The 17,171-nt window shown below is 57.3% G+C and overlaps 1 protein-coding gene across 1 annotated transcript; it reads left to right on the forward strand.

Moving 5' to 3' along the window:
• Positions 1-938: 938 nt before the first annotated feature.
• Positions 939-16,941, forward strand: LRRN2 (leucine rich repeat neuronal 2). The gene is made up of 2 exons (XM_036398606.2): positions 939-1,193; positions 14,628-16,941. The coding sequence occupies exon 2, from the start codon at positions 14,879-14,881 to the stop codon at positions 16,907-16,909; it is 2,031 nt and encodes a 676-aa protein (XP_036254499.1). The 5' UTR covers positions 939-1,193; positions 14,628-14,878; the 3' UTR covers positions 16,910-16,941.
• Positions 16,942-17,171: the final 230 nt, after the last annotated feature.

A 17,171-nucleotide genomic window follows, 5' to 3' on the forward strand; every position in this document is an offset into this window, starting at 1 on the left:
CCGGCCCCGCTCCAACCCCGAGCTCCAGCCCCGCTCCAGCCCCGCTCCGTCCCCAGCCGCGGGCGGTGACCCTGGGAAGGAGCCAAGTCCCCGGCTCCGCTCGCCAAACCGAGCGTGAAACGGGGACTCGATGGCCGCTGTCACCGCCCCCCTCCCTTCCCGAGGCCCTCTCTGTCCCTCCCCGGGGATGGGAAAGGTTTTTCTGGGATGCAAAAAAAAAAAAAAAAAATTCTGGGTGTGCTCTGCTGCCCGCACCCCAAACCCTGCCCTTGTCCCAGCCCCGCAGCTGCCGGTGACAGGTCCTTGTCCCCGTGTCGCGCTGGGTGTCACCGTGTGTGGGGTCTGTGTCACCCTCTGCGACCCCAGCTCTCCAGAGCAAAAGGAAGATTTTCCCCAGATTTTTCCCCAAAGTTAAGAGTCCCTGAAAATCCCTTTTTGGGGAAAACGAGCCCCTGGCAGCGCGCCCTGCTTGGGGACCGCTCTGGGGAACCCGCGCGGTGGCCGCGCTGTCCCCTCGGGGAGGGACACGGGGCTGGCGGGGTCATCTTTGGAAATGCCGAGAAATCCCGGTGGGCAGAAGGAGATTTGGGACACAAATCCCAAATCCACCGAGTGTCCCCTTCCCCTCGCGCCCACCCCCGCAGCCCCCGGGCTGGGCGACCCCCGGCTGCGGGGAGGGGACGGCGGTGGCGCAGCGGGAGCGCTGCGGATGCCGAGGGCCGGCTCAGCATCCCCGGGGGAGCCTTCATCCCTCGGGATCATCCCCCGGGAGAGGCCAGAGCCGCAGGGGTTAAGGCAGGAGCTGCCTCGGGTGGGTGGCACGTCGTGGCGACAAGGCTGGAGTGAGGAGGAGGAGGAGGATTGGGGAGGGAGGGGAGAAGGGAGGAGAGGGAGGAGGAGGAGGAGGAGGAGGAGGAAGAGGAGGGGGAGCGGGGACTGTGCGGCTGCGAAGGCGCCGGGCGAGCGAAGGGTGAGGAGCTCTCCCCGCCGCCTCCAGCCCTGAGGGTCAGCGTGGCCGGAGGGTCCTGCTGGCCCTGTCCCCGTCCTAAGCGACAAGGACAGACCCCGCCGGCGGTGACAGCTCCGGAGCCACCCGGCCTTTTGTCTGCCAGCCGAGCCAGATGTGCGGGCAGCTGTGGCGGGGGGCGGCAGGCGGTGACAGCGGCGCCGGGGGACGGGGACAGACTCGGAGGGTGAGTTGGGGGCCACCGCCGTGGTTTGGGGTTTTTGGGCCGGGGGTGACTTTGGGGGGGCTCCTGAGCGCTGCAGCACCGAGCCGGTGCCTCGGCGGCTCGCTCGAGGTTGTTTTTTTTCCCCATTCCAGAGCTTTGCTCTCCCTGCTCGCTGCTGGATTTGAGGAGAAATGGTGCGTTTGGAAATAAAGGGGGTGGGGAAAAAAAAACCAGGGGGAAAAAACCAGGGAATGGACGGAGAGCGGCGCTCCGGGAGGGGATGAAGGGACGGGAGGAAGGCAGGGATGGCTCCCGGGTCCAGCGGGGAGGGAGCTGCATTCCCGCTCCTGGAAACTCCTCCGGGATCGAGCGGATCCAGGCCCCGGCGCGGGTGGGAGCGGGGGGTGAGGGCGGCGGGGCCGGGGGTGATGCGCTGGTCACGGAGCCGCCGGCGGGGCCGGGATCCAGGGATGCCGGCAGGATGCGATCCAGGCGGGAGCGGCGCTTCCCGGGCATTAACCCCTCGGTGCCCGAGCGACGCGGAAAATGTGACGGGAGGGACGTTGGGTGTGAAATAGAGAAACAATGCGGTCCTTGGGGCTCCTGGCCAGCCCTCCTTCACCTGCTCGGCCACCCCAGGGAGGGGACAGCCGGCCGAGGAGGACGGGACAGCAAAGGTGATGGCAAAGGACGCGTCGGGAACAGCCGCGCTGTCATTTTGGTGTCATTTTAATGTCATTTTCCTGCTTTCTGTGCCGGTGCCGTGTTTACCTCCCTCCGCTGCCCAGCCCTGCCCCTCCCCGCCGCGGCTGCACCCGCCCGCAGTGCCCGGGTCCCTGTGCCAGCGCCCAGCGCTGCCCGGGGCCGTGCCCAGCCCTGCCTGGGTCCCTGTGCCAGTGCCCAGCCTTGCCCGGGGCCGTGCCCAGCCCTGCCCGGGTCCCTGTGCCAGTGCCCAGCCTTGCCCGGGGCCGTGCCCAGCGCTGCCCGGGGCCGTGCCCAGCCCAGCCCGGAGAGCCCCGGGGCGATCCCCGGAGCCGCTCCGGGAAAGGGCTCGGGGCCGGCAGGGACCCCGCGCTCCGTGTGCGGCTGAGCCAGCGCTGCCCTCGCCTCTCCCGGTGCTCAGCCCGGCCCTGGCTTCTCCCAGAGCCTGGAAAAAGGGATTGGAGGCGCCCAGGAGGAGCGGGAGAAGCTCTGGGCACGCAGGGCCGGTCCCAGCGGGAGCCCGGAGGGGCGCGGGGGGCCGGGAGGAGCCCCCGGGAGCGGCATTCCCAGGAATGCTGTGCCTGGAGCTGCAGGTGGGCGCTGCCATCGCCATCCGCTTCCCCCAGCCTGGATGCGCCGAGGCTGTGGCAGCTCCGGAGCCACGCGCGGGTGTCACCTCTGTCCCCTCCTGTGTCCCCTGTGTGTCCCATGCCTGTCCCCTCCTCGGGACGCGGCGCTGGTGCCGAGCCAGGACCCAGCCCTGCCTTTCCCGGAGCCCCGATCCTGCAGCCTGGGCGCGGGCAGAGCCCCTGGAAAAGCTGGGATGGGAATGGCTCATCCCTGCCTCCCTCAGGCCCGGCCTGCGGTGGCGGGAGGTGGCTCAGGACAAGATTCCCTGTCCTGGGGATTGTCCCGGGATGTCCCTCCGGTCACTCCAGGGACATGGGGCAGCATCTCCCGGCTCCAGCCCCGGCTCCCTGTGCTGGAGGATGCTGATCCCGCCCTGCTGAGGCTTTTCCTGGCATTCCCGGCTCTCTGTGTCCCCTCTGCGGGCAGTGGGAGCGCCTTTGTCACCTGTGGCACCGCTGGAAGTGGCGGAGCAGGATCGGGATCTGAGGGCCAGGCTTGGCCTCTGTTCCTTGGCTGTTCCCAACCCCTTCCTTTGCCTGGGATCTCTCTCCTCATTCCCAACCCTTCCCTTTAGCTGGGATCTCTCTTCCCAGTCCCAACCCTTCCCTTTGCCTGGGATCTCTCCCCCCAATCCCAACCCTTCCCTTTGGCTGGGATCTCTCTTCCCAATCCCAACCCTTCCCTTTGGCTGGGATCTCTCTTCCCATTCCCAACCCTTCCCTTTGCCTGGGATCTCTCTTCCCAATCCCAACCCTTCCCTTTGGCTGGGATCTCTCCTCCCATTCCCAACCCTTCCCTTTGGCTGGGATCTCTCTTCTCATCCCAGAGGAAAACCGGGAGCTGAGCCGTGCCCAGAGCGCCAGCAGAGCCCGTGGTATTACTCTGGCACAGGGAAAAGGGCCGGGAATTCTGCAGGACCCCGATCCAGCCCCATCCCGACCCCATCCGGGCTCAGCGGGGCTGCAGGAATTCACTTTTCCCAAAACCGCGGGCGTTGAGCTGGAATTGCCCCCTCGGGGGTTCAGAGGAGCTGTTCCCATTCCCAGGGAATCTCAGATTCCCACGGAATTCAGATTCCAGAGGTGGAGCAGGGCTCCTGCCGCCCTGCCCAGCCCCGGCTCCTTCTCCTGAAGCCCAGGGATCATCCCTGCTCCTGCTTTCAGCTGGAAAAACACTTCCCTGACGTTTAGGGCCGTGTTCCTGGATTTCCTGGCTAGGACAGGGATTGGGGGGATGCTGGGAATGCCCAGAGCTGGTGCAGGGGAGGTTGGGAATTCCACCTGTGCAGGTGAATCCCAAACGCGAGGCTCTGCCCCTTTATTCCCAGATTTCCTCCTGGATCACCCTGCTCATCAATGCCTCTTCCCTTCCCTGGGAGATCCCGTGGGATAACATTCCTGATGTCCCAAAAGGACACAAAAATTCGTCACCACCCCCCGTTTTGATCCCAAATCCCTTTTCCAGGACATGAAGGAGCTGTTCCCACTGTCCCCAATCCCAAGGTTCCAGCCCCTGGAATGAGGGCTGGGATCTCTCCCTCTCCCATGACTTTGGTTTTATGGATTTATTCCCAAGGGAATAATTCCCAGCCCAGCTCAGGAAGGAGAATCCCAATCCCAGCTGCTGCTTCCTGCCAGGGCACCGGGATAAGCAGGAAAATGGGATGAGTTCAAAACTCCTGAAATTTGGGGGCGTTCCCTGTGGATCAAGCCCAGCACCGGGATTTTTGGGGTGGAATTTTGGGACTGGGATCGCTGCTCCTGAGTCGGGGGATAAACCTGGATAAACCTGGCAACTTCCAGCATCCATTTATGCCAGACCCTGGCAGCCTCTGGAATTCCCAGCAGCATTCCAGGCCATCCATTCATTTATGGAAGGCTTTGGAAAAGGTGGATCCCAGCAGCTGAATTTTAGGATTTTTTGGGAAAATCACCTCGGGAGCCTTTGCTGTCCTCTCTTCATCCAAACAGGAGTTCTTGGGGATCATTCCCATGAAACTCCCACAGATTCCAAGGTGGGATAGGGGCTGGAAAACCCCCTCCAAATGCTGGCAGTGGCAGCTGTTTGCAAACACTCGGGAAAAGCGGGAATTGTGCGGCGGCTCCGCTTGGAGCGCGATCCCGGGCAACAAATAAATATGGGAAAAATTGGGATCCGTTCCCAGACAATTCACAAAGGCCTTAATTGGGACTGAAGTCTGGGGCTCTTCTCACCCAGACTGGATCCATAAATTATTCAGGATAAATTATTTGGGATAAATTATTCGGGATCAGTTATTCACCAGCTCCGCTTGGAATTAAGGCCGGGATTTCCCCCTCCAGGAATGATCCTGGATCTTCCTGACCCTCTCCAGGCTCCAGAGTCTCCCAGTCTCTCTTAAAAATCCCATTTTTAGTGGAATTTAGAATGATCCTAACAAAAATAATCAATCCCAGGTGAAATTTGAGGGTTGGTGCTTTGTCCTTCCCAGTGGCCAAAATGAGGAGAATCCAGGCTGGGAAAAAAATTGGGGTTTTTTGGGAAGAGAGAGGATTTAATAAGGAATTTTAAATGAGGAATTTGGAGTCAGCAGGAAAAGGGGTTTTGCATCTTAACCATCTTTTCCCAAAGGATCAGAGCAGCCAGCTCCAGATCTTTTTTAGGAAGGAAAAGAAGCAGCTTTGCTTCCCTGATTCCCAGCAGGACCTTTGGGAATAGAGACGGGGGGAAAAGCATTAAAAATACAAATTTTACCTGGAAAAAAGGGGGGAAAAGGGATTTTTATGGTCCATTAAAAATCTACCAATTTGGTTTGTGCCAGGAGAACCTTTTCCAAAGCTTTTCCATCGTGTGGCTGTCGCCCTTTCCAGGATGATCCTTAAATTTCAAGGAATATTTTGGCTGCTCCAAGCGGCGTTTGACGCCTCATCAAAGCCTCTCCCTCGCCTTGAATTCCCAAAAAAAAAAAAAGGAAATGGGGCGGTGGCTTTAAAATCCCGATTTGCAAATTCCTGCAGAGCCGAGTTTTTCCCAGGAATGTTTGGATTCCCATGGAAAATTCTGAGCTCGGTCCCGTTTCTGAGTCACTTTTCCCAACTCCCACGAGCTCCCGGGATTGGTTGTCCAAATCCCGGCTCTGGGAAGCTCCAGCATTCCTGAATTCCTGGAGCTCGGCGGGATTCATCCCTTTGGAAGCAGCCAGGGGCGGGATCAGGGTCAGTCCTTCAGAATTCCAGGGTCCTGAATTTCCATTCCACGCTGGAATTCCCTTTCCATGGAATTCTTGTTTTTTTAAAAAAAAAGGGATTTCAGGGGCATTTCCCAGCTGTTTTTATGGCTCTTTAGTAATTTCTTGGCTCCTTTTTTTCCCAGTAAAATCCTCTAGGGCAGGGTTGTCCTCCCTGGCTTGGCCACGGATTTTCCCAGTTTTCCTGGAATTCCCAAGATGCAGAAAAGATGGGAGAGCAGGAATTTCTCCTGCTATGCCCACACTTGTGTTGGGAAACGGATTTGGGAAATGGATTTGGAAAAGGGATTTGGGAAATGGATTGGGAAATGGATTGGGAGATGGATTTGAGAAATGGATTTGGTTCCATCAGCAGCCCTCAAGGTCTATGGAGACAGGGATCATCTTTTCCTGCTGCATTTTCCAGGTTTTCCTGTTTCTTGGTGCAGAATCCCTGGAAACGGAGGGATTTTTCCATGGGAACGAGGGGGATGAGCAGCTGGGATGTTCCTTGGCTCTCCAAAGCTTTTCCTTCCTGCTCCAGGGCCATTCCAGCTCCAGCAGTGTTTGAGCTCACCCTGGCTCATCCCAGTTTTCCCTCCGTGGATAAATTCCCTTTTCCCTCCTCTCCCAGCTCTCAGTGGGATGATTTTATTCCAGATGAGCTGGAAATGGAATTTACCGGGAACCAGGGAGGGTTTTTCCACCCGGTGGGCACAGGGGGGGATGCGCCGGATCCACATCCCGCTGGAAAATCCCTCTCGGGGAGCGCCGGGAGAGGCTCAGCCCCCAAAATTCCATAAAACCAGCGCTGCTCCGTCCCCTCCCCGTCTCCAGGGGGATTTGCCTCCATCCCACGGATCCGCTCCGTGCCCGGGGAGGGGGTGAGGCAGCCCCGGAGCCCTGCCTGGCAGTTGCCATGGCAACCGTAGGTTTTCCTTAGGATTCCTAATGACTCCTTGGCATCCGCACCGATCCGCGGCTTTTTTTGGGATGCTGGGGGTTGTTCCCCTTCCTTGGCGGGGCTGGATCCGCTTGAAAAGCCTGGATTTGGTCTTTTCCCCGTTTTTTTTTTTTTTTTACTGCTGGAGCTTCCCTCCTTTCTGCCCTGACCTGCAGCCAGCGATTCCAGACTTGGAATTTGTCGGGAATTGGGAGCTGGGCCGCCTCGGGCTGTCCCCTGGCAGCAGGACCTCGTGTCCTTGTGGAATTCCAGGGTCCTTGTGGAATTCCAGGGTCCTTGTGGAATTCCAGAGGCCCTGGAGGCTGCAGGGATCCAGGGATCCCCAGGGCGGGATCGGCTCCTCCAGGAGAATCCCGGATCATGCAGGCACGTCTGGGATGTGATTCCAAGGGCTTTGGTCATTCCAGGCCTCTCTGGCATCCAAGGAGGCCGGAATGCTCCAGGGAGAAAACCAGGGAGAGGCTTCCCTGGGATTGGGAATGGCTCTGATCCCAGGGCGCTCCCGCAGGTGCCACCCTGAGCTGGAATTCTGTGGGAGCAGCCCTGGGGCTCTCCCTGCTCTTTGTGAACCCATCCCGGCACCCATTCCCGACTCTGCAATTCCCTGGAATTGCTGCCCCATCCCTGCCTCCCCTTCCTCTGGGAGGAGCAGATTCATCCACGGATGGAGACACAAAAAGCTGGAAGTGGGAAGGGCCTGGCGGAGTGAAATTCCCTCTTCTCCAGTGAGAATCCCTCTTCTCCAGTGAAATTCCCTCTTCTCCAGCAGAACTCCCAGTTCTCCAGCGAGATTCCTTGTTCTCCAGTGAGATTTCCAGTTCTTCAGCAGAATTCCCAGTTCTCCAGTGAGATTCCTGGTTCTCCAGTGAGATTCCTGGTTCTCCAGCAGAATTCCCAGTTCTCCAGCAGAATTCCCAGTTCTCCACTGAGATTCCCTGTTCTCCACCCCTCTCCAGCCCCTTCCCTGTGCAGCATTCCCACCTGCAGCAACAACACTGAGCCACAGGAATATTTTTCCCAGCCACAGGAACCTCTGGAGAAACCACAGGAGCACTCGCCCCATGAGTTCCGTTTTAATCCCACCCAGGGAACCATTCCCATTGTTTTATTTTTCACTTTCAATAACCTGGATTTCTGCTCCCGGCCCTCCCTCCCTGCCTGGGGGAAGCTGAAGGAGCCTGGATTTATCCCTCCAGAGGGAATCCCACTCCAACACCAGGCTCCAGGAATATTTCTTCCCAAAAAAACACCCAGAGGGCCTGCACTCCCGGCCATTCCCAGCCTCTGGATCTGGGGGCTGGGAGGTTTCCACCCAGTCCAGGATCCTGGAATGCCAGGAGCCACCTTCTCCAGCTGGAAAACTGCTGATTGTTTGGGATCTACTCCCCAGCCCGTGTCCTTTGGATCCCACAATTCATGGAAAACCACGGGGATTTGGGAGCTCAAATCCTTTGACGTTCCCAGGAACTCAAATCTTTTGACATTCCCTGGGGCTCAAATCCTGTGACATTCCCGGACATTCCTGTCCCCATCCCGCTGCCCTTGGAGGGGGAAGGGGAACGGGGTGGGGGGAGGTTTGGGGGGAGCTGCTCTGCAAATGAGGCGGCGTTAATGAGGAATTAATTATCGATCGTTCCGGATCCGCTGGGAAGGTCACAGGGAACGACACAGCAGCGTCCCTGCCGTGCCCTGCACGGAGCAGTGCTCCAAAAATTCCAATTTTATGGAATTCTGGGGGGCTGAGCCCTTCCCTGAGCTCCCAGAGAGGGATTTTCCAGCAGGATGTGGATCCTGAGCATTCCCTCTGCACCCACGGGATGGAAAAACCCGGCCTGATCCTGGCAAAATCCCACAGCTCCTTTAGGGAATGGGATGGGATGGGATGGGATGGGATGGGATGGGATGGGATGGGATGGGATGGGATGGGATGGGATGGGATGGGAGTCCTAGTGTTTCCCACCAGGTGATATCCGTTGTCTGATCCATTCCCAGTCCATTCCCTATCCATGCTCAATCCATTCCTGATCCATTTCCAGTCCATGTCTGATCCATTCCTGATCCATTCCCATTCTTGATCCATTCCTGATCCATTCCTGATCCATTCTCAATCCATTTCCAATCCATTCCTGATCCATTCCTGTTCCATTCCCGATCCGTTCCCGATCCAGGCCCCACCTGGGAGCCAGCACAATTAACTCCCCAATCTGCGGAGCCATCAGAACAATTAACTCTCACTAATTGCAATTGTCATCTCGCTCCCGTTTTAATTTACCCTAATGAAGGCTCAGTGATCCCGTGGTGCTCCCGAGGCCCCTCTGGCATCCCCGGCCCTTTTCCCGGGAATTTCACCGTGGATTCCCGGTGGGTTCCGGATCCCAGAGCTGATAAAAGTTTAATTTAAGGGGTTGTGTCCGTGCATGTCACAGCCTGTCAGCCCAGCTCCCCTTTGTCACCAAACCTCCCCAGGATGTCCAGGGAATCCTGAACATTTTTTGGGATTCCTCCTTGGGAATCCTGGATCTCTCTGGGATGCTCAGGGGATCCTGGATCTCTCTGGGATGCTCAGGAAATCCCAACCTTTTCCTGGGATGTTCAGGGCATCCCAAACCTCTCTGGGATGCTCAGGAGATCCTGGATCTCTCTGTGAGATTCTCAGGGAATCCTGGATCTCTCTGTGGGAATGTCGGGGGCTCCCAGTTCCCAGTGCAGGGACTGGAGCAGTGCTGATCGCAGAATTCCCCAAAATCTGGAAGCAAATTCCATTTGGAAGCTTTCCCTGGAACCCTCAGCGATGGCTTCGAGAGGCTGAAGGGCTCTAAAGTATCCCTCAGGAAGGAGATCCTGGGAATGGCTCAGGAAAAACGAGGCAGGAACGGCCAGGAAAGGTGTGGGGCAGGAGGGGAATATTTGGGATATTCTGGGAATGCACCTGTGACCTCTCCTGCCTGGATAGGAAGGGGCTGGATCGGGAAATTCCATGGAATTCTGTGTGGGAGGAAAACCGAGCCAAGGCTCTGCAAATCATAAACAAAAAAAAAAAAAGAGAGAGATGGCAGGAAGAGAAATACCCCCAAATCAGCTTTTTCCTCCTTCCCTGCCCCATTTCTGCCTGGAATGTTCTTATTTGCTGTTGGAAACGTGGGATTTGGGAACGGGGATATCTGCAGGCACAGCCGGAGTTCAGCTCCTGCTGCAGCCTGGAGCTGCTGCCAGGAGCTGGAGCTGCTCCCAAAAATACAGAAATACAGAGAGCTCCAGCCCAGCAGGGCTTGGGGGGGGGTGAAAAACCTGGATTTTCCAGAGGGAAAGACAATCCAGGTGAAATTCCATCTCCCCAGCCCCGGATTTCTCCAGGGGCAGAGCTCAGCCAGCTTTTTCCCCCCATGGAATTTGGGCAATTCCAAATGCTCCAGGTTAAGCCCATGGCCTGAGGCTCAGGGATAAAACGAGATGGCCCCGGGGCTGAAAATCATGGATTTGAGGCTTTCTGGTTGAAAATCATGGATTTGAGGCTTCCTGGTTGAAAATCGTGAATTTGAGGCTTCTGGGCTGAAATTCCCTGGGGATTTATGAACTTTTGGAAAGGCCAAACTCCAAAAGCTGAATTTTGGAGAAGGGACCCAGCCCAGGGACCTGAGCATCTCCTCAGCCTCCAAAGCTCCCTTGGGATGGGATGCGTGATCCTTAGGGAATGACCGTGGCATCCAAATCCCTCTGGAACAGTGCAGTTCGTGGCCGGGAGGGCCAAATCCTGCCCCCTTTTTCCAGGCTGGAATCTGAGCCTGGATTGGGGAAGCCGCGGGAACCTGTGGGAGCGTTTGGAGGGAGAAAACCACAACAAAAACCAACAATTCCAGAGCCGAGACAACAATTCCAGAGCCGAGACAATTGCAGAGCCAGGACAACAATTCCAAGCCTGGGAGCGCCTGGATGAGCACACCAGGCTGATTTCCCAGCCCTCCTCATTAAAATCCAGCCGGAGAGAGGCAGAGGAGCACCGGGATAAGAGATAAGAGGCGGCTGCTGCCCCCGGGCTCCCGAGCCCTTCGCTGCTCCCGGCTGCGTTTTTATCTCCCGGCTGCCTCCCAGACAGGCAGGAAGAACGGGAATCACAGCCCTCCCTGCTCGCGGAGATGCAGGAGGATGGGGGGAAAAAAAAATAAAAATCCCATCCCTGTGCACAAAACAAGGATTGAGTGAGGGGAGAAATCGCTGGAAAAGGGAGTTTGGAGCGGATTTTGCCCATCCTGGGGGCTCCAAACCCTGTCCAGCCTGGCCTTGGACTCTTCCAGGGTGGGGAAAGCTGTGCCAGGGCCTTGCTGCCCTCACAGGGAGGGATTTCTTCCCAAAATCCCATTTAAACCCACCCTCCTTCTGCTGGGAAAAGCTCCAAGGAAACGCTCCCAAAGCCGCTGTTCCCGAGCAAAATTCCCGGCTCAGACCTCGGCAGGGACTTTGCCGGGTGTTCCCCGAGTCGTGGAAATGGTTTTTTAGGGAATAACATCCTGAAATGGCAGCTGGAGGCTGCTGCGAGGGACACAGGGTGGCACACGATGGGGACATCGCTGTCCCATGCCGTGTCACCCTCGGGGGTGGCGTTGGGTTCAGGGGGGTGAAGATGCTGGAAAGGGGGTGGGAATGGCCTGGTATCCCAGGAAAACCCTCGTGTTTCAGGAAAACTCACATATTCCAGGAAGAGCCTGGTATCCCAGGAAAACCTTCCCATCCCAGAAACTGCCTCGTAAATCCAGGAAAACTCTCATACTCCAGGAACAGCCTCGTATCTCAGGAAAACCCTCCCATCCCAGGAAAACTTCCATATTTCAGGAACATCTTCCCATCCCGTGAAAAGCCTCGTATCCCAGGAAAAACCCCTCATATTCCAGGAAAACTTTCATATTCCAGCAACACCTTCCCACCCCAGGAAAACCCTCCCATCCCGGCAACATCCGCCTCGGGAACACCCACCCCCCGGAATTTCTGCGAACACCCCGAAGGCACGGAGCGTTCCCTGCGGCAGCTCCTCAATCCCTTCTCCCATCTCCGGGCCGGGGCTCCGGGAGCTCCTCGGGGTTTCCATGGAGCCGCGGCGGCCGCGGGGCTCAGCCCGGGCATACAGATGAGGGGCGAGCGGGGGCGGTTGCCACGGAGCCGGCGACATTCGGGGCCCTTCGTCCCTCTGTTTATTCCTCCTTTGTCCCTTGATTTGTTTCTTCTTTGTCCCTTTATTTATTTCTTCTGTTAAAAATAGGTTAGGAAACTAACGGCACACGCTTAAGAATTATCAACTATTTTACAACAGTTTCTAACCTATTTTTAATGCTTCTTTGTCCCTCTATTTATTTCTCCTTTGTCCCTTTATTTATTTCTTCTTTGCCCCTTAATTTATTCCTTTTATTTATTTCTCCTTTTATTTATTTCTCCTTTTATTTATTTCTCCTTTTCCGTTGCATTTCTCCTTTGTCCTTTTTTATTTCTCATTTTTGTCCTTTCACTTCTCTTTTGTCCCTTTATTTTCTCCTTTTTCCTCGTATTTGTCCTTTCCCACTGTATTTCTCATTTTTCCTTGTATTTCTCCTTTATCCCTGTATTTCTCCTCTTTCCCTGTATTTATTTCTTCTTCATACTTTTAATTTTTTTTTTTATTTGTCCCTTTTTATTTCTCCTTCTTCCCTTCCTTTCTCCGTTCATTTTCCCTGCCAAGTTTCCAGCCAGGAGATTCTCTCAGGAGGGAGGCGCCGTTCCCACTCCAGGCTTTGCTCGGAGTTGGGAGATGCTGGGGAGTCCCAGTTCCTTGTTTCAGTTGGATTTGGGGACGAAACCCCTCCTTGGGAGGAGCTGGGATGGAATTCCCAGAGAATCCGTGGCTGCTCCATCCCTGGGAGTGTCCCAGGCCAGGTTGGAACACCCTGGGATCGTGGAGAAGCTGAAGAAGATGGAGAAGCTGGAGTAGCTGGAAAAGCCAGGAAAGATGGAGAAAATGGAGAAGCTGGAGAAGCCAGGGAAGATGGAAAAACTGGAGAAGTGAGAGAAGTTGGGGAAGCTGGAGAAAATGGGGAAAATGGTGAAGGCAGAGAAGCTGGGGAAGATGGATAATCCAGAGAAGATGGAGAAGCTGGGGAAAATGGGGGATCCAGAGAAAATGGAGAAGGTGGGGAATCTGGGCAATCCAGAGAAGATGGAGAAGCTGAAGAATCCAGGGAATCCAGAGAAGACGGAGAAGCTGGAAAAGCTGGAGGGCAGCTCCCAGCTGAGCTTGTTCCAAATCTCCCTCTGCAAAGTCCCAGGAGCCGTCCTGGGAGCTGCCATCCCTTGGGAATGTCACACTCAGGACCGGCAGTGACAGCAGACAGGGCCACCCTGTCCCCACCAGGCTGGAGGTGCCACCAGCCCTGCCGGAATTCCAGGAGCTGCTTCCCAGGCACAGCCCCACCCTTTCCTGGGATTTTCCCCCCTCAGCCGGGATCACTCACTGCTAAAGCTCTTCCTTTTCTCCCAGTTTGTTCCTTTCCATAAATTTTAGTTCCAGATTTTCCCAAATCCACCATTTTCCCACAAGTTCCCATCCCGTGACTGACTCACACACACCCCTGGATTATCCCACATCCAAGATTTCTCCCAGCCATCCGTGCTGCAACCCTGCCCTGTGCTGGAAAAACGGGATAAAATCCAATTATGGATAAAACCAGTGGAGCTGGGGGGGGTTTCCCTGGAAAACCAGGGTTGGAACCAGGCGCCTTCTCCAGCCTTTCCTTCCCACCTCAAAGAAAAGAAACAAAACTCCTCCAAATTCCTCCATAATATTTTTTTTTAAAGGAGAAAATATTCCCGAGATATTCGAACAGCTGGAGACTTTTACGGACCCGAAAACGCCGGAGCACTTAAAAGGAAAGGTGTGGATCCATCAGAGGGAAGCGGGAATCGATGGATCCATCCCTTCCTTTCACGCTGGTTCTGCAGGAGCTGCTTTAAAAGCAGCGGGGAAGGAGGGAAAACAGCGGGGATCGATCCGGGAGGAGCCGATGTGGAATAAACTCGGCTCAGGAGCCCTTTCCAGAGAGAGCACGGCGGGGATAAAACTGAAACTTTGCTTTGACCACTCTTTTAATGGTTTTTTTTTGTTGTTGTTGTTTTTTTCCCCTGCTGGGTGAGAGGCTTTTAAGGGAAGAAAAGGTTGGATTTGGGTCAGCACGGGGCAGGAGAGCTGGAGGAAATAATGGAATCAAAGGCTGGACTGGGAGAGGGGCAGGAGATGCTGGGGGGGGTTCAAACCTATCCCAGACCTCCCAGAGCATTCCTGATGTTTGGGGGATGTTTTTCCCTAAGGAATATCCCACTGGAGGGCTGCAAATGGGGCTGGAGCTCCTGGATGGGGGATTTGGAGTGGGGGAGGATGAGGAGCAGGGAGCAGAGCCTGCAGGAAGATTATTCCCATGGAAAATTATTCCCATGGAAAATTATTCCCATGGAAAATTATCCCCAACTCTCGCAGCTCTGGTTCTGCTCAGCCTGGGCAGATTCCATGGGATAATTCTGATTTTCTGGGATGAGAGGGCACAGAAAATGCCAAGGATATAAAGTGGAATTCATGGATTCGTTTCAGGGATCCTGGGAAGGTTCCATGAGATAATTTCACCCAGATCCCGTGGGATGGGAGAATACAGTTCAATCAGGGAAATAAAACGGAATTCATGGATTTGCTGGGAGGGTCCTGGGCTGATTCCATGGGATAATTCCACCCAGATTCTCTGGGATGGGAGGGCACAGTGAGTGCCACGGATGTAAAATGGAATTCATGGATGTGCTGGGCAGTTTTCAGGGAACGGGGGGGTCCCAGGCAGGGTCCTGGTGGTGCCATCCTCAGGTTTTTACCTCCCCAACCTGTCCCTTGTCCCTGCCCCTTGTTCCCCGCTAGCCCAAACCCTCCTCTAACCCAACTTTGCTGTTTTCCCAGGAATGACCTCGAGGAGAAGCCCGGAAGATGCAGCCAAGCACAGGAACGACTCCTTTGGGGAGGAAGAAGAGGCCCAGCTCTGACTGAGGCACCCCCAGCACTTTGAGCTCCCCTTTTTGGGGGCGCCAGGCAGGGGCCGGCCCTTCCAGGGGCTCGCATGGAGCATCTCCCCCTACGGGCGCCGTCCCCACCTCGCCATCACCCCATCGTGGCCAGCTCTGGGTGCTCCCTGTGACCTTCCGCAGCCCAAAATGAGAGGCCTCCAGCCCAGCTGCCTCCTGCTGTGCGTGGTGGCTGCCAGCGCCATGCCCACGGTGCCCTGGCGGGTGGCGTGTCCCCCGCGCTGCGTGTGCCAGATCCGGCCCTGGTACACGCCCCGCTCCGCCTACCGCGAGGCGGCCACGGTGGACTGCAACGACCTCTTCATCACCTCGGTGCCCGCGGAGCTGCCCGAGGGCACCCAGACCCTGCTGCTGCAGAGCAACAACATCGCCAGGCTGGAGCAGGGCGAGCTGGGCTACCTGCGGAACCTGTCCGAGCTGGATCTGTCACAGAACAGCTTCTCTGACGTCTGGGATTTCCGGCTCAGGAATATGCCCCAGCTGCTCAGCCTGCACCTGGAGGAGAATCAGCTCTCTGACCTGCCCGACAGCAGCTTCCCGGGCTTGGGGAACCTTCAGGAGCTCTACCTGAACCACAACCGGCTCCGCAGCATCGCCCCCCGCGCCTTCGCCGGCCTGGGCAGCCTCCTGCGGCTCCACCTCAACTCCAACCTGCTGAGGACGCTGGACAGCCGCTGGTTCCAGATGCTGCCCAGCCTGGAGATCCTCATGGTCGGGGGGAACAAGGTGGACGCCATCCTGGACATGAATTTCCGGCCCCTGGGCAACCTGCGGAGTTTGGTGCTGGCCGGGATGCAGCTGCGGGAGATCTCGGATTACGCCCTGGAAGGGCTGAGGAGCCTGGAGAGCCTGTCCTTCTACGACAACAAGCTGGCAGACGTCCCCAAGAGGGCTCTGCAGCAGGTGCCTGGCCTGAAATTCCTGGATCTGAACAAGAACCCGCTGCAGAGGGTCAAGCAGAGCGACTTCACCAACATGCTGCACCTCAAGGAGCTGGGCCTCAACAACATGGACGAGCTGGTGTCCATCGACCAGTTCGCCCTCATCAACCTCCCCGAGCTGACCAAGCTGGATGTGACCAACAACCCCAAGCTGTCCTTCATCCACCCCAAGGCCTTCCAGCACCTTCCACAGCTGGAGACGCTGATGCTCAACAACAACGCCCTAAGTGCCTTGCACCGGCAGACGGTGGAGTCGCTGCCCAACCTGCAGGAGATCAGCATCCACGGCAACCCGCTGCGCTGCGACTGCGTCATCCGCTGGGTCAACAGCACCCGGCCCCGCGTGCGCTTCATCGAGCCCCAGTCCACGCTCTGCGCCGAGCCCCCCGACCTCCAGCGCCGCCACATCCGCGACGTCCCTTTCCGGGAGATGACGGAGCAGTGCCTGCCGCTCATCTCCGCCCGCAGCATCCCGGCGCGCCTGGAGGCCGAGGTGGGTGACAACGTGGCCCTGCACTGCCGGGCGCTGGCAGAGCCGGAGCCGGAGATTTACTGGGTGACGCCGGCCGGGGTGAAGCTGCTGCCGTTCGGGGACGACGGGAAGTTCAAGGTGCACTCGGAGGGGACGCTGGAGATCCGCGGGATCGCGGCGCGTGAGGCCGGGCTCTACACGTGCGTGGCTCACAACCTGCTGGGCGCCGACACCCGCGGCGTCCGCGTGCTGGTCAACCGCTCCTTCCCGCTGGGCCAGGCCGAGCTGGAGCTGCTGGTGGTGGATGTGCAGCCCCACCACGTCCTGCTGGCCTGGCGGCCGTGCCTCAACGCCGTCTCCTCCAACCTCACCTGGGCCAGCTCGGCGCCGGGCTCGGTGCTGGGCTCGGCGCGGATCCCGGCGGGCACCCACAGCTTCAACGTCACCCGGCTGCGCCCCAACACCGAGTACCGGGCGTGTCTGCATGTCACCTTGGTGGCATCGCCGCTCAGGGTGGCCTGTGTGAGCGCCAGGACTAAAGAGGCCAGGCAGGGCATGCCGTGGGGACAGGGGACGCTGGTGACGGCGCTGCTGCTGTGCCTGCTGCTGCTGGGGGTGGCGGTGAGCAGCGGATCCCGGCGGGAATCGCTCCGTGGCATCGCCGGGGCTGTGCGCGTGGTTTATCCCGTGCAGCCCCGGGGACACCTCCTGGCCGTGGAGGTGCAGGCAGCACCCCTGGAGTGCTGAGGGAGGATGGATTTTGGGGGGGTTCAGAGGGATTTTGGGGTGGGTGGGGAGGGGAGAAAGGGTTTTTTACCAAAAAAATGACAGATGCTGGGAAAAAATTGGATTTTGTGGACATGACCTTGAGGAGCCTCAGGATCCATGGGACAGGAGCCTCTGGTGGTCCTGGATCTGTGTGCAGGGGCTGGATTTGGCCGTGGATCCCAAAAAAATCCCGCTGGGAAGATGGGAGGGGACAGACAATGCCTTGGGACAATGCCCCAAG

Source organism: Molothrus ater, chromosome 25 (genome assembly GCF_012460135.2).
Source record: "Molothrus ater isolate BHLD 08-10-18 breed brown headed cowbird chromosome 25, BPBGC_Mater_1.1, whole genome shotgun sequence".
NCBI lineage: Eukaryota > Metazoa > Chordata > Aves > Passeriformes > Icteridae > Molothrus > Molothrus ater.

What these genes read in the sequence shown, in the direction of transcription:
- LRRN2 (XM_036398606.2), top strand. Translation starts at nt 14,879, where the DNA reads ATGAGAGGCCTCCAGCCCAGCTGCCTCCTGCTGTGCGTGGTGGCTGCC.